This window comes from Cherax quadricarinatus, chromosome 46 (assembly GCF_038502225.1).
Source record: "Cherax quadricarinatus isolate ZL_2023a chromosome 46, ASM3850222v1, whole genome shotgun sequence".
NCBI lineage: Eukaryota > Metazoa > Arthropoda > Malacostraca > Decapoda > Parastacidae > Cherax > Cherax quadricarinatus.
The window spans coordinates 7,416,621-7,440,855 of NC_091337.1; the positions used below are offsets into that span (position 1 = coordinate 7,416,621).

Genomic DNA, 24,235 nt, shown 5'->3' on the forward strand with positions numbered 1-24,235 from the left:
AAGATACCCAAGAGTTGCACATGTGTCTAATTTATCAACATGTCGGTTCTCTGAACCATTCATCTACAAATAACGACATATAAAATACTGCGCGGAATAGACAAGGTGGACAAAGACAGGATGTTCCTGGGAGGGGACACAGAAACAAGAGGTCACAATTGGAAGTCGAAGACTCAGATGAGTCAAAGGAATGTTAGGAAGTATTTCTTCAGAGTTGTCAGGCAGTGGAATAGCCTAGAAAGTGGCGTAGTGGAGGCGGGAACCATACATAGTTTTAAGACGAGGTTTGATGAAGCTCATGGAGCAGGGAGAGAGAGGACCCAGTAGCAACCGGTGAAGAGGCGGGGCCAGGAGCTAAGACTCGACCCCTGCAACCACAAATAGGCGAGTACAAATAGGTGAGTACACTCTCGTGTGCCTGTGCATATTATCAAGTGATCAAAATAAGCACCTCATACAAAGCCGCATATTAGTTTGTTAAATCGAAGGGCTATATACGGCACGGTGTCATAAGTTTACACTTCAGGTCTATATTAATCAGGAATATAAAGACAAGAAAACTTGTGAAAGTTCAGTACAAGTGAACCAAATGTCGAATATTTCTATAGACATTGGCTTTTCCGTTTTCTTGAATCATACTTATCAGCTATTGCAAAGATTTCAAAATCAACAATATTTTAATCCTTAGAATAGGAATTACAGTTAACTCGCAGTGTATATACACAAATAGCTCCATTAATCTTGTGAACGTCTTAGGTACGTGGTATCATAAATAGCCATCATAAAAAAAGCAGTTCTTTAATTTGCGAGATCCCCATGGATGCCTGGTGGACTGAGGAGAGTAACTATGGGTCAGGGCACCAACATCTAGTTAAGCCTCTCACAGTAAATCATCAGAGCCCATCAGTTTCTTATGCTTCTCCTTGCCAAGAACAAATATTTTTCTGGAAAATTTTGTTTACCAAGCTAACGAAATTACAAGCTTCTGTGACAGACACCTTATATAAAATTCAAGACCTTAATGAATTAATTAAATCAGCAAAGTGCTAGATCACGAAATGAGACTAAGGAATGTCAATTCTGCCTTCCCAGGTGTGTATCCGCCTGGAGACAAGTATGAAACAACCTTCAGAGCTGCATCAGAAGCATGACACGCTTCCTTAAGTGTCTTGACACATTAAGATCCATAGAGGGATCGCTAAACCCATAAAAGTCATGCAGCGCAAGAAAAATGAGAGGCGTAATCATATTTGATCCAAGGAAAGGGAGAGTAGCTTCAATTCTTTGGATCAAAAGCCTTTCACTTGCATCAAGGGTACCCCTTCACCCCTTTGAAGGAACAATATACTTGTGACCGAAAATAAACTAATAAACAGAAGTAACAATAATAAGAGTATACTAACGTGTATACTCTTCTAGCTACGTTTGTGACAAGCTTCCTCGGGCTATTGCGTCAGATTTTACTGGCCGATTTTATTTTTAAAGGTCGATCTTTGGTCGACTCCTATAAAAAAACTTTATAACATCCTTGCGACATCTCTAATTCTAATACTGACTTGTCATATGTTGTGTACAGCAACACGATGTTCTATAGAAAGATTCCTGAAGGCTAGTCTTAGATGCTTTAGTGTCACATTGACATAGTTATAGAATATTACGAACACAAAATAGACGAACAATTCTCCAGCGATATGTCGGTTGTGATGTCCATTGCCATGTAGTTGCGGGAATATACTCTACAGATACGGTACGAACAAATAAATTAGTCACAGGGTGATGCAACATGAATAGGGACTATGGCATAGCCTTCCTCCCTACCTAGATGTTAGTGTTAGCCCAGTGGCTAACGCGACGATCTGGAGTTTTCAGACTCTGATCGCGGGTTCTATCCCCACCCGTGGTATGGTTTATTAGTTACCGGTTTTTAGAGGCACACACACACACGCGCGTGTGTGTGTGTGTGTGTGTGTGTGTGTGTGTGTGTGTGTGTGTGTGTGTGTGTGTGTGTGTGTGTGTGTGTGTGTGTGTGTGTAAAAAATCCCTGAGGGAGATGTTTACATTACGACGAGCCGCTCTCCTCAGTGTAATAGACTGGTAACGAGCTCTACCATTTAATGGTGCATCAAGAGCATGCATGACTCATGCTTTCTAGAGTATCTTACCTGGAGGGTACTGACTATATACAGACCACTGTTAAACTCTAGGTGACCATACAAGCTGCATAGTTGCCACAAACTCTTACTTCCTTGCTACAAGTCATTCTATTATTATTACAATAACTAAGCGCTAAACTCAAGGTTCATACAGTAACAAGTCATCCTAGACGCTATCAATCTCTTCACCTTCTCCAAACTGAACCGTCATAAGTTGTTTTACTTTTTCTCCATACAAGTTCAAGATCTAAGGAAAATTAATCTATACTGTTCTTGCACTAACAATGTTATCAATACTATTGAGGCAAGTTAAAACCTATATAAAAAAAAAAAAAAAAAAAAAAAAAAAAAAGGCACTGACGCACAATGTGAGACTTTTCTTTTTTTGTTTTTAATCGCATTGGAATACCTCAGGAACTGTAAACAGTACTTTTTCTTTGCGACTATTTGGTAAACAGTCTCAGCACAAGTACAGAAAGTCGATTTTTTTTTTTTGGCTTTGTTCAGAAAGACACGTCAAAAGGCTCTTGCATGACGCACGTCTCTCCTCTTGGCTGCACTTCCGTGACTACACCGCAGGAGGCAGTCAAGGCCACAGGCTACCACTACTAGTCTGAACAAACTTACAACTATGTACAATTATACGTTAATTACTAATAACTTGAACATTAACAACTATTATTTGTCACTGTGTATGATTTATGAGATGTATTAACCCAAAATCTGCATTCCCAGGTATATCTGTGGCAGCAATGTACTATCAAAAGTATTATCAAACATACAGAAGAACAAGATAAGCACTGTATGTACGCCTACTAGCCCAGGTGGTCGAAAACATACTGATCAATTTATCTTCGGAGTTTCTGCCTCCATGTGGGTTATTACTGAGCACTGACAAGTGTTCATTACAGATTGGTTTATAATATACATTTCACAATGTACCGTACATTAAAGGACCCTAAATAGAAGAGCAGGTTCATCTTGCATAACTCCTTCAGGAAGGGGAATTTGATCTGTGCTCCAGTTCCCCGAATTAAGCCTGAATATCTTCCACGTCCCTCCCCCCCACAGGCGCTGTATAATCCTACGGGTTTAGCACTCCCCCATTATACTCTTGTATAAAATAGACCCTGTATCTATTATTGAAATTCATGCTATACTTTAAATTTCCATTATGTATTATGTATGTATGCCTAAGATTCCCTATGTTAATCGAGTTATCCGTTGGTGAACTTACTGTATCGTTGGTTTTTATTTGGGATACTTTCCACTAGCCCTTAATTAACCTGACATGTCTCCTGCGAAAGCAGGAGACATGTCAGTGCGAACATTTGGAACAAGTACCACCAGTAGTCTTGGTGCACTGACAGCTTTTTCGCCTGTACCCTGAGGACTGTTACCAATAACTTAGGTTTCTGGACAGACGCAGGCAGTGAAAGTTCTCTGCACATCTGCAGAGCAGCAATTTCGCAGCCTTCAATAGGCCTCTTAGTATACAGTAATATTTCAGGCTAGACTACTATTTCAGTTCATAATTTTTACGTATTTTTATATGAAAGTAGATTTTAGCCCAGTTTACTCCCGTTTGAAAGACTATAATGACACTGTAGAATATTCTTATTTTATCCTACCTGATATTTTAATTATTTTAAGTTATATGAAAACTTTTGTTTGAACTGATAGCTTTCTGTCGATTATTTCAGCAACGATAGGTTGGATAAGTAGAAGCTTCAAAACAAGACATACCAAGGCAATGATGATACTCTAAAGTCACTCGTTCTCTCTAGGCTGGAATATTGCTCTGTACTAATGGACCCCTCTTCAAAGCAGGTGAAATTGCTGAGCTGGACAATGTACAGAAACCTTCACAGTTTGTATAAGCTCAGTCAAGCACCTAAATTACTGGGAGCTCCTTAGAACGCAAGCCAAAAAGATGAATCATAATCTACACCCGGAACATAATGGAGGGATTGGTCACAAATTGCACACAAAAATTATTAATTACCAACACAAGAGACTTGGTAGACACAGAATACCTACAAGGAAAAGCAGGGGAGCGATAAATACACTTAAGAATTCCAAGTGTTAATGAACTGCGATTTTTGAACACCCTTTATGTATAAAGGGAATTACCAATAAACCCCTAGCTATCTTCAAGAGGGAACTCTACAGTCTTCAAAACAGTTCCTGATGAGCAGCGGCTTGTAGCGCATACGTTGGGCTGAGGGCGGCGGTCACTAACAGTATGATCGATCAGGCCAGCAACCAGCGGTCTGGTCTGGGACCGGGCCGCGGGGGCTGTGACCTCCAGTCAAGGCCGACGGGCTGAGCACCGCCGGTCAAGGCCGACGGGCTGAGCACCGCCGGTCAAGGCCGACGGGCTGAGCACCGCCGGTCAAGGCCGACGGGCTGAGCACCGCCGGTCAAGGCCGACGGGCTGAGCACCGCCGGTCAAGGCCGACGGGCTGAGCACCGCCGGTCAAGGCCGACGGACTGAGCACCGCCGGTCAAGGCCGACGGACTGAGCACCGCCGGTCAAGGCCGACGGACTGAGCACCGCCGGTCAAGGCCGACGGACTGAGCACCGCCGGTCAAGGCCGACGGACTGAGCACCGCCGGTCAAGGCCGACGGACTGAGCACCGCCGGTCAAGGCCGACGGACTGAGCACCGCCGGTCAAGGCCGACGGACTGAGCACCGCCGGTCAAGGCCGACGGACTGAGCACCGCCGGTCAAGGCCGACGGACTGAGCACTTATTTCACCGTTTCCAGCATTAAAATTACCTCTATTCGACTGAAGAAGCCTTCTGTACAGGTGAAACGTTTCAGCAATGAAGTTACCTAAGATTATTGACAGCGAGGACCCAGCCTGAGCCGTATGAATCCTGCCTCCTGGCGAGTTTTATATTAGGACTTGTCAATAGTCTGTATGTTAATCTGGCCGCGGTGTGGAGGAAGGAGCCCGCCCGCTGCAGGATGGAGAAGAACATCCGGGTGGGAGTAGAACCCATCAGGAAGGACAAGGACTGAGTTTATATGACGAGGATGAAACAGGTCTTGGCGCAACAGTCACGGCGAAATGTAATCTAGGACCTTCAGGCAGAAAGTGTTCTCTTTTCCCCTGCGATAGGCAATGCAGTGCTGTCTACTAAATGCAGATAAAACAGATGCACCAAGAGGTAAGTATACCCTATACGGAGTTTCATAATTGCCACGTCCTCTTCGTCAGTCTCGGGACTGAATTCTATTTCACAGACTAACTGGCCCATCTGGTGAGGACAAGTGCATTTAGGTTCAAGTGAAGGGGCTTAATCATAGACAAAGACTGTGCTACAGAAGGCGTTGTGTCGTATTTCCATTTCCGTGAATGCATAACGTGGGAGATGGAACCACTGTAGGACGGACGACTCGTCATGTGGGAGTGGAGGAAGGAGAGGTGACGTCACACCTAGGCCAGGAGTGGTGTGTCTAGGCAGCGCGGAGAGCAAGCTAGGGAAAGATGGTTGCTAGTGTTCCTTATTCCTTGTCTCATTAACAAAAATATCATTACATTTATGGTATACAATGCAGACAAGATGATGAAAAAAGTAAGATAAGACTTCGTTCGGATTTTTAACCCCGGAGGGTTAGCCACCCAGGATAACCCAAGAAAGTCAGTGCGTCATCGAGGACTGTCTAACTTATTTACATTGGGGTCCTTAATCTTGTCCCCCAGGATGCGACCCACACCAGTCGACTAACACCCAGGTACCTATTTGCTGCTAGGTGAACAGGACAATAGGTGTAAGGAAACGTGTCGAAATGTTTCCACCCGCCGGGAATCGAACCCGGGCCCTCCGTGTGTGAAGCGGGAGCTTTAGCCACCAGGCCACGCTTTGGTTTCTTTACTTATTTCGTCAAAGGAGAAACATCTTCGAATAAAGTTACGCAGGTGCTGCGCAAGTACCCATTTCCTCATTAAAATTAGTAGTCACTAGTGCCCTTGGAGATAAAACAGGGCATGATTATTTTGCTTCATCTACAATATAAAATCTACTGCAGACTGCAGTAGATATTATATTACTAAAGAAAATTCGCAAATTACTGAAGAAATTTTCGAACTATAAAAAATGCTTCTATGACCTAAAATGTCGATTGCATATATCACTACATTATATAAAAAGTTACACATGAGCAGATATTTTTAGTAAAGCTAATAGTTCATTCATAACAGTAGTCAAAAGGGACGCAAATCTGCGCACAACAAAATACAGGCAATCAACAGAGCAGATCACACTGCCTGAGCTTAAAACCACAAAGATATTGAAAGAAACCAGTCTGTCAAGTCACGTGCTTTTGCACATTAACAGTTATGTATACTGTTCCCCTCAAGGAAGGTTCCTTGATGTTGGTGAGGGGCTCTTGATTTAGGGAATTGATCTGTGCTCCAGTTCCCCAAATTAAGCCTGAATGCCTTCCACATCCCCCCCCCAGGCGCTGTATAATCCTCCGGGTTTAGCGCTTCCCCCTTGATTGTAATAATAATAATATGTATACTGTTCCTCAAAGCGCACACTTCTCACTGGTAACATCATAAGCAGTAATCACCCGACACACTGCTGAGTGTACTTTTAACGTATGAATAAAACAAAATGGAGCAATATAAGATATAGCGACGTAATTGCGGCCTGAAGTTATTAACCCACACCAGCAACAGTGAGGTGAAATTTCATATATAAAAATGACTGCCACATTAAGAGACCCCTGGGCGCACCAGAGAAGGTCAGGCAGTTCATTGACGGTTATCATCAAAAAGAAGTGCTAAACCTACAAAGGTCATAAAGCGCAGAACTGACGGCTAACACTAATATAGAAAGCGTTAAACCCACGTGGGTCAGTCAGCACAAGGAGTGGTGGAGGCTGCATCCTTCGTCTTCGTATGGCCAGACTACTGCATGTTCATGATTTACGCCAGATAAAATTGACAACAAATATTAAATATAAAATCATACATAAGCAGATGCGAGAAAACTCATTTTCACAGCAACACACGGTTGCATTTGTGAGAGTCGGTGTTTATATGTTCAATAAAGTTTACTCATCTGCACCGTAAAGATTCAACGAGACGAGACTTAAATATTATAATATGGTGCATTACTATTTTTGGAGTCATTTTAATTAAGTGGAGCGCAATTATTTTATAAAAAAAAAAAACCGTTAGGGGTGGTCTTAGACAAATAGGTAGAGTAAATAGTAGTCATTACCATGTTGTGGCTGCAAATTGACGCCATATTGTCGACACCACCACACAAAGATAAAAGACTGATATCGTGTACGTGGAAACAGATATTAAACACTTTTATATACCGTTATCAAGGAGTGTTTTTTTTCGTGGTTGTCCCACCATTCTCTGCTCTCAGTGACACTGAACTCTTGCTATTTCCAGCTATCTCTTTCCCCACCCACTCTTTTGTGTGGTTGATGCCCACCGCTTTTGTGATCTCAAGTGTGTCAGACCTCACTACCTGCAACCAACCGTGTTTTACCTAGTTTTCACAAATGCTCACATTAAAAGGATATTTTTCCCGACTGAATAAAGGCGTTTCGCCCATAAGCTACCACGAGAATTTACAACTGCCGTGCCGATAACCCATTACAAAAGCCACGATAATACCACTTTACATCTTACTAAAGAAACCACTCCACACTCCCTATATAAGCAGTAATGCGAGATACACATACATACACACACACACACACACACACACACACACACACACACACACACACACACACACACACACACACACACACACACTGCAGGGCCAGGAGCTGCGGCTGGACCCTTGCAATCACAAATAGGCGAGTACACGTACACAACTAGCGTGTATCGTTCCGGTCACGGTATTGTGCCTTTTTTTAGCGAAGAAGCTGGGCCAGGAGCTGTGAATCGACTCCTGTAATCACAAATAGACGAGTACAATTATGTATGCGCGCACACCAAAAAAAAAAATTGTTTCCTTCAGTTTATGGGTTAGACGTGAATTGTCGCAGCCACGGTACTGTGAATGTTTTCTATACGAACAACACATGTTAACTAACCACATATGATGCCAGACCATGCGAGTGCCTTAACATCACTGTAAACACCTTTTGGTAATATCCAATTTAATGTGCAAATTTACTGTATGGTCTCTCTTACAGCCTATCCCATCACTTGTTATGAAGGGAGGTGCTCAAGTCTGGTTACGTTGTGCAGTATTTTACGAGTCAAGGTTGCTACCATAACAGTTCAGGGCTACCTGGAGTCTTCCAGGAGTATTCAGAGGGTCAATGCCCTTGCGGACCGGTCCCAGACCAGAAGACCTTGTGGATGGCCTGATCAACCAGGCTGTTGGTGCTAGCCGCACAGTACAACATACTACAGCCCGGCTGATAAAGGACTGAGAAATTTGTCCAGCTCTTTAAGACAACCAGGGATCTGTTGGTAATCCCTCCTACGTATGGGGTGTTCCGTGGCTCGGTTGGCAACGCACTCACCTGCTGCCCGGGTCACCTGGCAGTACCTGGGTATTAGTAGACTGTTGTGGATCGCATCCAGAAACTAATAATTTTGTCTACATTTGAAAACACCCATTCAGTACATGTCAAATGTTTCTACAGAGATAGTGGAATTTATATGCTAAAACCCGTTATCACACCTAAGATCATTTAAATGCCCATTCCTATCTTGGGCATTCCACGATTCCCCGGGATGCTACCCACAATAGTCAGCTAACACCCGGGTATCTATTTATTGGCAGGTCAACGGGGGGGGGGGAGAAGGTGTAAGGAAACATGCCCATATCACGACTGTCAATATGGAGTACTACTCTCAACCGGGTTCTTCGGTTGTGAGCCAAAGGGGCTACCACTAAGCTATGAGTGACCAAGTTACACCTTATATCATTACATACATTACTGTTCCTCAACCTAGCAATAAAGTCTAAGAAAAAAATGAGTTTTTTTACTCTCCCAACATGGACATAAGAACTTTGTCTTGTGGCAGACATCAGAGCCATGTTAATATTGTTTTGTTGCAAGTTTAGGAAGAAAAACTGGAGACCAGAGAGAGACTTGTTATATTCAACCATTCTCACTTTTACACACAATATATAATAATTATTTATTTATTTTCACCATCATTCATTCAAACGCTGTCTTGCCAAAAAAGTGTTGACATTACAATTTAGCTAACCCTCCGACTGCAACATGGACATCCCTCTGTAAGAGTGCAGGCATTGTGCTTGTGCTTGCCACCTCCAGGACTCAGTCCAGTTAACAGGTTTTCCTCAATCCCTTCATAACAGCTACCTTATTCACACTCCACTAGAACGTCCATAAGAAACCACTTTCCTTCATTCACCATAATAGCCATGGAATCACAAGCCTGCTGGATGCTCAAGCCCCTAAAACTCCAAGCTGCTTTCCCCTCTCCCTTCAACCGTTCCTGGGAGGACCCCTACCCTTCCTACCTTCCATCCCATATTTATACACCCTTTTCGTCAACCTATCCCTGTCCAGCCTCTCTACATGCCCAAACTACCTGTAATAACCCCTCCTCAAACCTCTGAATTCTACCTTGGTGATCTCACATGGTCTTTTAATGTCTACGCTCCGAATTATATAAATAACATTCGCAACACACAATAATAATAATAAATCTATTTCTACAAGTATATATACAATGTATACAGGCCTAGCTGACATCAGTGATAAAGGAAGCCCCTTGTTATACATATTTCGGACAAATTAGGTCAATTTTGTCCCCGGGATGCGACCCACACCAGTCGACTAACACCTAGGTACCTATTTTACTGCTAGGTGAATATGCACAGCAGGTACCTTAGGGAACACTTCCTAATGTTTCCACCCGTGCAGGGGATAGATCCCCGGACCTTAGTGTGTGAGCCGAGTGCACTAGCAATCGAGCTACGGGACACCTAATTTGCTCTCAAACATGACATCACTGCCTCTAGCCTCCTCCTCTATGTACCATATAGTACCACTATGGTACATCCCGTCTTCTGCCTCCTCCAATTTCTTTCCACAGATGGCCCAACACACTAATGTGAATATAACAATGACATACAGTATCGACAAGTATTTAAGTAGGACACCTGCAACAATTAGGTATCATTCCGAAACAGCAGGCTTCTTCAGTAGAATACCGTAGTTGTTGAAGGGTGATCAGTCCCTCAGCCTTGAGGAGGTTACCTGGAGGTTATTCCGGGGATCAACGCCCCCGCGGCCCGGTCCATGACCAGGCCTCCCGATGGATCAGGGCCTGATCAACTAGGCTGTTACTGCTGGCCGCACGCAGTCCGACGTACGAGCCACAGCCCGACTGATCCGGCACTGACTTTAGGTATCTGTCCAGCTCTCTCTTGAAGGCAGCCAGGGGTTTATTGGCAATTCCCCTAATGCTTGATGGGAGGCTGTTGAACAGTTTTGGGCCCCGGACACTTATGGTGTTTTCTCTTAGTGTACCAATGGCGCCCCTACTTTTTATTGGCGGCATTTTGCATCGCCTGCCCAGTCTTTTACTTTCGTAGGGAGTGATTTCTGTGTGCAGATTTGGGACCATTTCTTCCAAGATTTTCCAAGTGTAGATTATGATATATCTCTCCCTCCTGCGTTCCAACGAGTACAAGTCAAGTGCTTCCAAGCGTTCCCAGTAGTTAAGGTGCTTGACAGAACTTATACGTGCAGTAAAGGATCTCTGTACACTCTCTAGATCTGCGATTTCACCTGCTTTGTATGGAGATGTTAATGTACAGCAGTATTCCAGCCTAGAGAGAACAAGTGATTTGAAAAGGATCATCATGGGCTTGGCATCTCTCGTTTTGAAAGTTCTCATTATCCATCCTATCATTTTCTTTGCACGTGCGATCGTGGCACTTGTGATCCTTGAAAGTGAGATCCTCAGACATTACTACTCCCAGGTCCCTTACATTATTTTTCCGCTCTATTGTATGGCCGGAGTCAGTAGTATACTCTGTTCTAGTTATTATCTCCTCCAGTTTTCCATAACGGAGTAGTTGGAATTTGTCCTCATTGAACATCATATTGTTTACCGTTGCCCACTGGAAAACTTTGTTTATATCTTCTTGGAGGTTAACCGCGTCCTCAGCAGATGACAGCCTCATGCAGATCCTAGTATCATCCGCAAAGGATGATACGGTGCTGTGGTGTATATCTTTGTTTATGTCTGATATGAGGATAAGGAATAAGATGGGGGCGAGTACTGTGCCTTGTGGAACAGAGCTCTTCACTATGGCAGCCTCCGATTTAACTCTGTTGACCACTACTCTTTGTGTTCGATTTGTTAGGAAGTTGAAGATCCATCTCCCCACTTTCCCAGTTATTCCTTTAGCACGTATTTTATGGGCTATTACGCCATGATCGCATTTGTCAAATGCTTTTGCAAAGTCTGTGTATATTACATCTGCATTCTGATTTTCTTCCAGTGCATCCAAGGCCATGTCATAGTGATCCAGTAGTTGTGAGAGGCAGGAGCGACTTGCCCTGAACCCATGTTGCCCTGGATTGTGCAGATTTTGGGAATCCAGGTGATTTGCAATCCTGCTTCTTAGCACTCTTTCAAAGATTTTTATGATGTGGGACGTCAGAGCTATTGGTCTATAGTTCTTAGCTAATGCTTTGCTGCCACCTTTATGGAGCGGGGCTATATCCATTGTTTTAAGTGACTGGAATTTCACCTATGTCCAAGCTCCTCCTCCAGCTCCATAGTCTGGAACAACGTAAACATGAGAATGGAGACTTAATGCCGCCGAAGGTGAACTGCAGAAAGCTTGAAGACAGAAGAGGAGAGGCCCACTAGTTGCAGCAAAAAGGTAAGCAGGTCCTTCTCAAATCCAGCCTTTCTCACTCGTACCTATTGGTTATATAAGGTTGTCGAAATGCCCTCTGTACCTAGTGTCAGACACTGCAACACAACGGTATCTAGGTACAGGACATTTTCGACAAATTTATCACCTAACCACTAGTTACGAACGAGAGATGGGAGAAAATGCAAAACAAACCCAATGACGAGTAGTGGCGCCTTGGACACAATAAGAGAACACTATCAACATCCGTGTTGCCAAACTGTTGATCTTAAAAGATATCAAACTGTACAAGTCTTCAAGAGAAAATTAGATAAGTACCTCCACCAAGTGACGTATTAACCAGGCTATATGACAGACGTAGGGGGCCAGCAGGCCGCCAACAGCAACAACCTGGTTATCCAGGCAAGTATCAGACGAGCCTACCAAGGGTAGTGTTCCGTAGTAGAAAACTCGAAATCCATCAAAGGTAACAATAACTATTAATTACAGGAAGGTAGTGATTTATTTCATGGGAGTGCGCTAAACTCTTAGGATTTACATAGCGCCTTGCAGAATTGGAAGCAATCAGGTTCGATATAAGGAAAAGAAAGGGAGCAACAATTATTTGATCAAGTCACCTTGAAGTGGTAGCAATGTCCGGGAAGGGCTGTTTCTAATGCAGCGTTGCGACCTGTTGATCCCTGCTGAAGCGGTTTGCCTCACACCAAGATTCCTTCCACTATGGGCCACCGTGTGGGCATTATATTATATATTTATGCAAGGCGCTAAATTCTTATGGGTCATCCAGGGCAAGGAATGGTGGGGGCTCGTTCTCAGCCCTCTAATAGCCAAAGACTACTCTCGCAGGACCAATTTCTTTTATGGAGCGCTAAACTCTTAGGGGTCATTTAGTGTCAGGAGTAATAGGTAGCAATTAGGTTCGATCCAAGGAAAGGGAAGTCAGATGCAGTTCCACAGATCAAGAGCCTCCACTCGCCGGCATCAAGGTAGCATCCTAGAGGAATTTCAGTAAATAAGTTTTACTTGCAAAAATAAAAAATACCAAGTTCCCAAATACCGTATGTAACTAGCATACCTAACCTCGTACTCCCCCTCGAGTCTACCCCAGGTCATGATTTGAGGTCAGAATTTCATCAACTCTGGTACAGCTCTGCCAATTAGTTACTGAGTTGCATTGCCCCATAACCATCCTGGGCTTTTATTTTACCAAAATATCCCTTCAAGGAGCTATTCTCTCATCCTCGAATCAAACAAGATTGCCTCCATTTCTTCAAACGCTATACGACTCCCACGGGTTAACTTTCTCGTGAGCATTTTTTTTTTTTTTTGGCCAAGGTATAGAGAAGAGGAATAAACGGGGGGAGGGAAGGGAACACTGTCAACCTAGTCCCGGAGCTGACGAACATGAGCCACGAGGAAATAACCTCGCGTCACTGAAAGAGAAAGGGGCAGACGTGTGATCACGATGTGCAAAATACTTTGGAGCATCGACAGAATGAACAAGGAAACTGACATGCGAAGGGCCAAAATATAGATGAATGAAGCAGAACAATGATTAACCACTGAATATTGCTGTACAATAACCCCCATTCGAGATAAGTGAAACTAGATAATGTACAGAGAACCTTCATTGCACGTACAAGTTCAGTCAAGCACCTTGATTACTAGGAACGTTTGAAGTCCATTGACTTGTACTCCCTGGAACGCAGGCTAGAAAGATGCATCATAATTTATACCTGGAAAACCAAAGAGACCGGTCCCAAATCTGCACACAAATCATTCCCTATGAAAGCGAAAGACTGTAGATCGTGCAACATAACCAAGGAAAAGCAGGGGTGTCTCGAGTACACTAAGAAAACACTGTCTGCCCCCCCCCCCCCAAGACCGTTCAACAGCCTCCCATCATACATACAGGGGGATTACCAAAACACCCTTGGCTGTCTTCAAGAATGAACTGGACAGATACCTAAAGTAACTGCCCAATGAGCCAGGTTGCGGTTCGCACGTTGGACTGCGTGCGGACAGCAGAAATAGCTTGGATGCTCCACCGGGACGCCTGATCAAGGACCAGGCCGCAGGGGCGTTGAACCCCGGAACCTCCAGGGTCAATGTAACATTAGTTGCAATGGAAGCTTACTGGGCAAAGAATCAAATGCAGAAGCTAATAAAAGATTAAAAGTACAGGTCAGGAATTAATAGATTACGGATGGAACGACACCTGTACCATCAAAATTATGAACATTAAAATGGTATAAAATACCGACAGGTTGTTAGGTAAGACACATATGCAACAGTTAGGTATCTTTATTTCGAAACGTTTCGCCTACACAGTAGGCTTCTTCAGTCGACTGAAGAAGCCTACTGTGTAGGCGAAACGTTTCGAAATGAAGATACCTAACTGTTGCATATGTGTCTTACCTAACAACCATCAAAATTAGGCGATACTGTTACCGATACCATCAAAACGGACAGATACCAATACTCTGTCCCACCCATAAAGTAGACCCCCCCCCCCTTTCAGTGCAATCCGCGTGAACACTAACATGTCTGGTCACAATTTTTCTCTTAAACAGTAATGCAATATGGTATAACATGTAGAGGTTAGCACATCTTATCTTCATTCCCGATCCAAGGGCATAGCCTATGTCTACGCTCTCACCCACAACTTGTTGGGTGCCCCTCCCCCACCCAAAAATAAATAAAAAGCCTTCAATACTGCTTAAAAAATGTGGACATGAAAACCATTAAATATTCTTTCGAGCACTACGAACACCCTCCTGATACATTTACTGCACCAAGTACTGATAATCCTCTTCATGGGCTATTACTTTTATCAGATATCTTAGTCATGTCCTTTCATCTCTGCCAACCTTTATAAACTGATATTCATCAGCTTGGTATGGGGAAAGCGAGTGATGCTAGATGTTTTACACAGCAGTAACAGAAGACTAACATGGGTGATATCCTAGTGCTCTCTCGGTCGTTTCTTTCACAGGGCCAAGGAAAGCAGGAGGTAACGAGACTTAAGAAATCGTAATGACACGATTGCAAATAAACCATACCCGACGGCTGGAGTTTTGAGACTCTATGACCGCGGGTTCAATCCCGGCCGGGGGTATGGTTTAGGAGGTAACGAGGTAGTAAATACGGGAAGGTGGGCGTGGCCACCATTTCCCCCATGCTGCATGTGCGGTTTATGGAGGAAGTTTGGAGAGTCAACACATCCTACTTGCTTAATATACTATGTATGGGCAACATTCCTTATCCTTGTCATAAAACCCTGTTACTATTAAACTAGACACGTCGCATGTTTAAAAATGTAACAAGCTGTCCTTTTGATGGGACCACTGACAGGAGGTAAAAGTTCCCATATACTACTGTGGATGATGTCTTAGTTATACTAATTACCATTAGGGCTTGCCAGTAACTATGGGTGGCTGCATGTGTTGGTGCAAATTAAGACCGAGATGGAAAGCGGGCCTCTAGGGATGGAAATTATTAGTATACGATTAAAAAGAAACTAAACCACGAAATTGTGGCCAACACTCTTTACCATGTTTTAAACAATATCAGTCATTAAGCGGGGCAACGAAATACTATGCACCGAGAGGTGTACATCTGTCAACGTATATATACTGAAAGTTTAAGGTACTTTTGACTAACGGTGAACAAACTGGTTGTATGCAGCCTAAATGACCCAGGTGTAGTCAAGCTTCAGATGAAATTAACCAACCAGCCTACTCACTGGCTGATGCGACATGGTTCATTATCCCATGCCACCAACAAAAGGACTCTCTGCCTTTAACCCGGTTTCTTCCCCGTCCCCTATACTAAAACAGACTTAGCAACGAAACTATTGGGCAATATTTCGCAAAAATGTGTCAGTCCTCGGGACTTTATAAAAGCTCCTGAAAACGCTGTTTAATATGGGCTATCATTTTTTTAACCCATAAATTTCCCGGGCAGCATTATCAAAAAAACAAGAATATTTAGAAAATAATTATATGTATGTATTGTTTACTACATTTGGAAACAAAGGTTTAGCTTTTCTTTGAGAAGTGACGTTCAAACATTTACCAACAGCTGGTGCAAAACAGGTACTTTTATTTTTGAGTGATTACCATACTTAGTATGCTGTGTGCTTCTCTAACCGCTTAGGCTAGATATAGTAATTACGCTATAATTTCAACATAATTTAGAATCAATATTGCATTTCGTATAACAGAAGGATCATCTTTAACAACCATTGTTCAACGAGATTTAATGTAAGTTTATGTATACGAACCAACTTCCCGTGCTAAGCAAAACAGAATTTAAGGAATAGTAGTACAGTACTTACGTGGGTTGAACACAGCCAGGGATTTACGAGTGGAGTCTGATACTTTGTAGATCTTTCCTTGTGTGATATTGGCTTCTTGTAATGGTGCTGATGTAACCTCCTCCTGCACCTGCATAGGCGGTGGGCTCATCTTTCTGGGTGGAGTTGGCTCACGTGGAGGTTGACGGGGTGGTGGCGTGGGCTGACGGGGTGGTGGCGTGGGCTGACGGGGTGGAGGCGTGGGCTGACGGGGTGGAGGCGTGGGCTGACGGGGTGGAGGCGTGGGCTGACGGGGTGGAGGCGTGGGCTGACGGGGTGGAGGCGTGGGCTGACGGGGTGGAGGCGTGGGCTGACGGGGTGGGGGCGTGGGCTGACGGGGTGGGGGCGTGGGCTGACGGGGTGGGGGCGTGGGCTGACGGGGTGGGGGCGTGGGCTGACGGGGTGGTGTGGGCTCGCGTGGAGGTGTAGGATCGCGTTTAAAGGCAGGTTCAGGGTCAGACGGAGTTAACGATACTTGGGTTACTGATGCTGATTCAGGGTTTAGGATGGACTCCATAGCCGGTGCTTGGCTCTTCGTAATTAAGAAATCTTCAGACTGGGGCTCGGTAACTGGTTGCTTACCCTCAGGTTCAGACATCAAGTTACTGAATGAGCTGCTCTGGTCCCCTGCAGCAAAGAAATCATCCATCTCTGACATTCCTTGGGGAGGCTTGTCCTTAATTAGATCAAACTGGGAAATGCCCTGCGAAGGTTTGTCATTCAGGAAATCAAACTGGGACACACCTTCCGAAGGCTTGTCCTTTTCGAAATCATCAAATTGAGAAATTCCCTGCGAAGGTGTGTTCTGGAAATCATCGAAATGCCTTTCCTGGAAATCATCAAATTGTGACATGCCCGTCGAAGGCTTGTCTTTCATGAAATCATCAAATTGTGACATGCCCGTCGAAGGCTCATCTTTCATGAAATCATCCAACTGCGACAGTCCTGTCGATGGCTTGTCTTTCATGAAATCATCAAATTGCTTGTCCTTCTGAAAAGCATCAAAATCCATGTCCTGCGAAGGTTTGTCAGTGATAGAATCAGTGCTAGGTGGTGGAGCAGAAGCCAGATCTACGGAGCCCCCTCCGAAGGAGTCAGATGAAACTGTCGTAAACGAATTAGGAATGTCTTCAATGAAATCAGCGAGTGGGCGAGGAACAGTCTGAGACATGTCCTGTGAAGGATTGTCGAAATCAGTGAGTGGGCGTGGGACGTCGGCCTGAGATGTACCCTGCGAAGTACTGTCGACGATAAAATCTGTGAGTGGGCGTTGGACATCGGTCTGAGACGTGCCCTGCGAAGTACTGTCGACGATAAAATCTGTGAGTGGGCGTTGGACATCGGTCTGAGACGTGCCCTGCGAAGAACTGTCGACGATGAAATCTGTGAGTGGGCGTTGGACATCAGTCTGAGACGTGCCCTGCGAAGAACTGTCGACGATGAAATCTGCGAGTGGGCGTTGGACATCAATCTGAGACATACCCTGCGAAGGCTTATCAACGATGGAATCAGAGAGCGGTGGAGTGACAGACGCCAGATCAGCAGAGGGTTTGCTGGGCACAGCTTCTTTACTGGAAGGGTCCGTCGCAGATTCGAGTTTGAAGGGATCATTCAAGGTAGATGATGATGGATCAGGTGATGCTGAAGGAATTCCAGGCTTGGTATCTGACCCTGGCATGCTTGGAAAGTTGGAGAAGAGGTCGTGTCCTGTGCTTGACACTTGAGATATAATGTTATCGATGACAGCTGAAGTAGTACCAGCAATCTGGTTTGAAGGAGGCGGCAGCTGGTCTGCGTCCACCTTCTCAAAGTCATCTAGATTCAAGGAATCTCTATTCGATCCAGTTGAAAAAGGATCCTGGTTTGGGGTGGGGTCGGTAGGATCTGCCTTGGGCATATTTGAAAACTTGTCAAACTCTGACATATCTATGCCTTATGATCACACAAACGAACACAATGTCACCAAAACTTAGTATATCGTCCGTGGAGAGTAAAAGTGTCAAGTTTAGAAGCAGGCACACAACACACGGCTCTGTGTAACACCTCCACACAGAGCACTGCTGTGTGACTGAGCCTGACCAGCTGCACTGTGCGATTGTCCTCGGTATGTCACAACACACAGCATGTGCTGTCTCTTCATTAAAATAACAAATACACACACCACCCACGTCATAACTTCTGCCAAATAATTCGTGTTTTTTATATAATTTGATCAAATTATAGTATTAAAATGTTAAAATTAATTTTCATACATGGAAACTAGATTTTGTTGGTGATTGGGCGGGGAGAAGCGGGTCATTCAGATCAGCCAATAGTATGAAAGACGGGCGGCTCATGCAAGCAGCCCAACCAGATACCAAAACATGGTGGCACACACCGAGTTCCCCGCTCAAGTTTCTCATCACAAAATCATAAATAACACGCAATTTGTAGAATGTAATAACGAGAAAATAGCCGGCAATAACGCAGGAAATGACCAAGGAAACACTCATCAGCAGGTTAGAATTTCCGCGTCCAAGTTTCGTGTTTAAACTATAGGTTCAAAGTGGGTTACGACATCCAGCCGAACTACCGCACCCAATTTCCGCATAATAATCACCAGTTTCAAGCATAAATACAACTAAAAGTGCGATAACAATTACGGAATTATGACCTCATTTTCTCAGTGTAGCAGTGATGCTGCGTGTCATATATATTATGATCATTCACAACGAATAATGACTAATTTCTGCCATTCTATAATGTACAGGTCATGCAGACAGTATTACTAAGGTGAAAGTACAGGTGCCGTTATTATTACTTAGGTACAAGATAAATTTGTATTCCCAGTATCATTCATGGAAGGTCATGGGCATCACACATTGCTCGTGGTATTAATAACGATGTATTAGGATGTACTTAATGACTAAACTTACTACTAGACGGAACTCTGGTATTAATGTATAAAACATACTGTGTACACTACGGAATAAGGGTAAAAATATGGAACCATTATAGTTTGAATTTTGCAATATTAATTTTTTTCTTATTACAGTCGAAATATTTTGCTGTCCAAGTGATAAAAAAGTAACCAAACCTAACAAATCCCACTTGACTTTCCCTAAAATAGCCTAAAAAGTAACCCCACCTAATGAAATTCGCTTGACTTAACCTAAAGTAACCTACTGTAACTTTACCATACTCTGGCATCAGTACTTTGTTAACATTTGGTCAGGCATATGACACGACTCTACTTATAAGGAATTGGACCAATGTTCCAATTCCTCGGCCCTTGTGGCTTAGTGCTTTTTTTTTTTATTATAATCTAATTCCTCGAATCAACCCTAAATGCCTTCCAATCCCAGGTGCTGTGTGACCCCTGCAGGTTTAGTGCTCCCTTATGAATGTAATAATGGCTACTAAATGTCTGTTATTTCAGACATGCTCCACAACCAAAATAAATGTGCTATTTACAGAAATACTATTTTTGCTAATACTGTGTCACAAAAATGGTTAGTCAATTTGGAGAACAGCTGCTTGGCTGAATTGGCTTCCTTTCTTATTGTACATATGATTGTAGTTAACTACATAACAAATCCTACTAATAGTAGTCTTGAAACATTAGGATTATTTTGCCTGAAATGCTTTAAATACTACTGGCTTTCTTTTGTGCCTATCACTGTTTTATTAAATGTAAACTACATTTTTTTTTACTGCAAAAAGAAATAAGACTCAGCAGAAGGTACAGCATCCCCAGTGAAAAGCAGGGGTTCCTTGAATAATAATAATATAATATCTTTATTTCTACAAAGTACATATATAAAGTATACAGGGCTAGTTGACATCAGTGACATACTACTCTTGCTATACAGAGCATTTCAGGCAAATTAGGTTACTTTTTGTCCCAGGATGTGACCTACACCAGTCAACTAACATCTAGGTACCCATTTTACTGATGGATGAGCAGGTGTCTTATGGAAACATCCTAATATTTTTCCAGCCATACCGGGAATTAGATCCCCAAACCTCGGTGTGTGAACTGAGTGCTCTAGCGATTGAGCTATTTGACACCTAAGAGACAACACAGTAAGTGCAAGGGGCCCAAAACTTCAGCTGTCTCACAGCATACATAGGGGGGATTACCAGTAGACCCCTGGCTGTCTTCAAGAGGGAGCTGGACAGGCATCTAAAGTCAGTACCTGACCAGCTGAGCTATGGATCATAATAATAATAATATCTTTATTTTTACAATTACATGTACCAAGTATGCAGGCCTAACTAACATAAATGACATGCTACTATATAGAAAGCCCCTTGTTATGCAGAGTATTTCAGGCAAATTAGGTTAGTTTTGTCCCCAGGATGCTACCCACACAAATTGGCAAGCACCCAGGTACCCATCTACTGCTAGGTGACCCCTCAAGGAAGGTTCCTAGATGCTGGTGAGGGGCTCTTGATCTAGGGAATTGGATCTGTGCTCCAGTTCCCTGAATTAAACCTGAATACCTTCCACATCCCCCCACAGTCGCTGTATAATCCTACGGGTTTAGCGCTACCCCCTTGATTATACAGTAATAATAACACTGCTAGGTGAACAGGGACAGCAGGTGTCTTAAGGAAACACATCCTGATGTTTCCACATGTACCAGGGGTCGAACCACAAACCTCAGTGTGTGAACTGATTGTGCTAACAATTGAGCTGCGTTGGTTTGCGTGCAGCTGGCTTTAACAGCCTGGCTGATCAGGCCTTGATCCAATGCAAGGTCTGGACCGGGCCAAGGTGGCGTTGACCCCCGGAACACCCTTCAGGCATACTACACAAAGATACAGTACAGCCTCTCCTCACTTAGCGACAGACGTACATGTACTCGTTTACTGACGCTTCGGACTTACGACGGGCTCTCTGACCAGTATTCATACCTAAATAATGTATATTAGAGCTGATTTCCTATATTCTGTTTATTTCAGTATGCAATACACTACTGTATAAACATTTAAAAATATACCAGAAATGTTATAAATGGTGCAAAGGTGACATGAAAACAATATCAGAGATGGTTGACACAGACTCGTATGCTCCTCACTTAGCGACGAATTCATTTAATGATGTGGTCTTAGGAACGGAACTCTGTCATTAAGTGAGGAGAGGCTGTCTATACTGTACATGAGAAAATTTTGTATTTAAGTTTGCATGCCTCAGTTACAAATTCCATATAGACATTGGTGCAGCCATAGAAAGAATTGAAGAGGGGTTAAACCCTACCCCAGATGTAAATACTTTTTATTTATTTTTTAATTAATGGCTAATTTTCAGTGTTATGCTGATCAATGACAACAAAAACACAATAGCCAAAGACATTTCACATACTATAAATACTGATAAACATATTTTAAGAAAATCAGCATATGAAATCCTGGCTAACCAAGATAAACCCAACATTGAAATCTTGGCTGTGCCACTACATGTAATCATTATAAATATAAAAAGTGACATTTTATGACAACCTAGGTAATCTACATATCTTGGAAAGGATTCAAATCCTTATGGGTTTCCCATTCTGTTTCTCATCCATAAACATGTATATATCAGTCCTGACATTTTATAGCATATGCCTTCCTGAATTTATATTTCATGTAATTAAACTAGGCATACTAAAGGAAAATGCTCTTGATTTAATCTAGAATATCCCATAATTTTTAGAAATGTCCAACTACATGTTTATTGTAATTACTAGGAATCTGCATGTGTGTTAACCCCAAGAAATGTTATCATAATAAAAGAGATGATGTAGATAAAGCTACTATATATATCTTAGTCAGATTTTTATTATAAAATTGTTTATTACAAAAGTCTGGAAGTAACTTTTAATATTTAGCAAGCTTATTGCACATTACCTATGCAATTATATTTTCAATGAAACTCATTAAATTTATGAAAAAAAAAAAAAACCTGGGACATACTGTACAACTCATTTGGTTAGTTCAGTATTTTACATTGCCTAGTCATGATGCAAAATTGTATTAGTACAGTAATAAAATAATCCATCTTTTGTTCAGACTTCTGCTCCCTGGTGGGTTTAGTGCTTAGTTTTGATTTTGATAATCAAACTTCTGCAATGTGACAGGTACATATAGTGGGTATTAGAGAGCTATGTTCACTTTCCTTAGTACCATGTTGATTTTTTCATAATCTTTCATTATTTACTCATTTACATTTAGTATGGTATCAATTTTTTTTCATACTCTCTGACCTATATGTTTCCTTGTATTCATATGTGGGCCATATTTTGGGGAACATTATTTATTTTAGATAACCTTTATTTATTTTTTTTTTTTTTTTTGTTAGAACAGAGCTCCATGATGAGCAAAAATACCAGTAGGCTTCCCATATCATTTGTTGTCTATCTCATGCATTATATAGATTTATTACTAATTTTCTCCCAAGTCACCCTTATCCATGTACAATATTTTTTAATTAAAGGGCTTTTGGAGTAAATAATACTTAGATGCAATGAATGCCTTCATTAATGACAACTTTTTACCACGTGGGCTTTATCAAGTCAGATGAAGCCCCTGCTTGGCAAATCATTTTGTTTGTCATTTATTTAACCTTATAGGCATTTACTGAAGACATATTCCAATTTCATAATGGCTTTTCATAGACAAACCAAACTTTGTTCTTATTCTCAGCATGGAATTAGAGCTACCAAACAAAATGGGGCTGCTAGTTCAGGGTTTGATAATGTGTCTGGTTCTAAGAGGAGTAATTACCACAAGGAAGAAGAGTGCTCACTCTTTGTAGCCTTCTTCACTTTCCTGTCTTATGGAGTCCTACTCTTCGTTGGCTACATTAAGGAGTTTTTCAGCCCTGTGACTACCAAAGAGAAGAACAGAGAGGTAAGACTCTTTCCATTTTTTTCATGAACCCCCAGCCGTGAAGGTAAAGTTCCAATAAGAATGTAGGAGCTACTGAGTATGTTTGTGTATACAGTACACTTTTTTTTGTGTGGGTGCATATGTTCACGTGCATTAGTTGCGTGTGTGCACATGTATGTGTATGTGTGCGCACAAACACACATCATATTTGTATTATTGTATATATAATGTACTGCAGTATGTACATAAAGTATGTATGTGTGTTTTGCTTCTGTGTATGTGTAATTAACACATACTTTATATGGCTACAGGAGTAGAGCTATGCTTGTGGTGTTAAAGCTAACAAATGTATGAAAGAGATGTATATAATATAAGGTAACATTATTAAGGAAATATTTCATAATCAGGGGCTCTATCAATTCAGTACAGAGGCAGAAAAAAAAATGTATACTCACATATATGTGGTTGCAATGGTCAAGTCACAGCTTCTGGCCCTGCCTCTGCTGGTCATTATTAGGACCTCTCCCTTCCTGCTACAAGTTTTTTTTTTTTTTTTTTGGAGGGGGGGGGGAGTGGTGAAGGAGGTTTTAAGTGCTAGGGACTTGAACCTTCAACAGGCTTTTGTGAGCATGTTATTTTGGAAGGAGTGAAAGTAAATAACTTTATGATTTGACATGCTGTTGGAGTGTGAGCAAGGTAACATTTATGAAGAGATTCAGGGAAATTGGTAGTCAAACTTCAGTCTAGTAGGTAGGAAGGGTAGTGCCTGCACTCTGGAGGTGTGAAGATGTTGCAATTCATAGGGGTAATTTGAACTGTGATGTCAGCATGCTTCTTGCAAGACAGTGATGGATTGCATGAATGTGAATATTTCAGTAGGATGAGTTCATATCAACTCCTTGGCTGTCTCCTATCAAAGTAACAAATTCACCATCACTCATTAAGTGGTTTTCTTGCTTGAAGTGTGGACATACAGTTCAAATGACCCTCTGAACTGCAACA

The 24,235-nt window shown here is 42.5% G+C and overlaps 2 protein-coding genes across 4 annotated transcripts in view; one reads left to right on the forward strand and one right to left on the reverse strand.

The window, feature by feature from the left end:
* Positions 1–18,450, reverse strand: part of LOC128696668 (reticulon-2) — a 190,936-nt gene extending 172,486 nt beyond the window's left edge. The window contains exon 1 of one of the 2 annotated variants that reach the window (XM_070094476.1): positions 16,361–18,450. In XM_070094476.1, coding sequence (XP_069950577.1) covers positions 16,361–18,302 — 1,942 coding nt within the window. In that variant the 5' untranslated portion in view covers positions 18,303–18,450. The remainder of the gene's footprint in view (positions 1–16,360) is intronic. The other variant, XM_053788000.2, reaches the window with a different exon arrangement.
* Positions 18,451–18,681: 231 nt separating this feature from the next.
* lace (serine palmitoyltransferase long chain base subunit) overlaps positions 18,682–24,235 on the forward strand; it is a 143,903-nt gene continuing 138,349 nt past the window's right edge. The window contains exons 1-2 of one of the 2 annotated variants that reach the window (XM_070094477.1): positions 18,682–18,876; positions 23,048–23,254. In XM_070094477.1, the coding sequence (XP_069950578.1) occupies positions 18,742–18,876; positions 23,048–23,254 (342 nt within the window). In that variant the 5' untranslated portion in view covers positions 18,682–18,741. The remainder of the gene's footprint in view (positions 18,877–23,047; positions 23,255–24,235) is intronic. The other variant, XM_070094478.1, reaches the window with a different exon arrangement.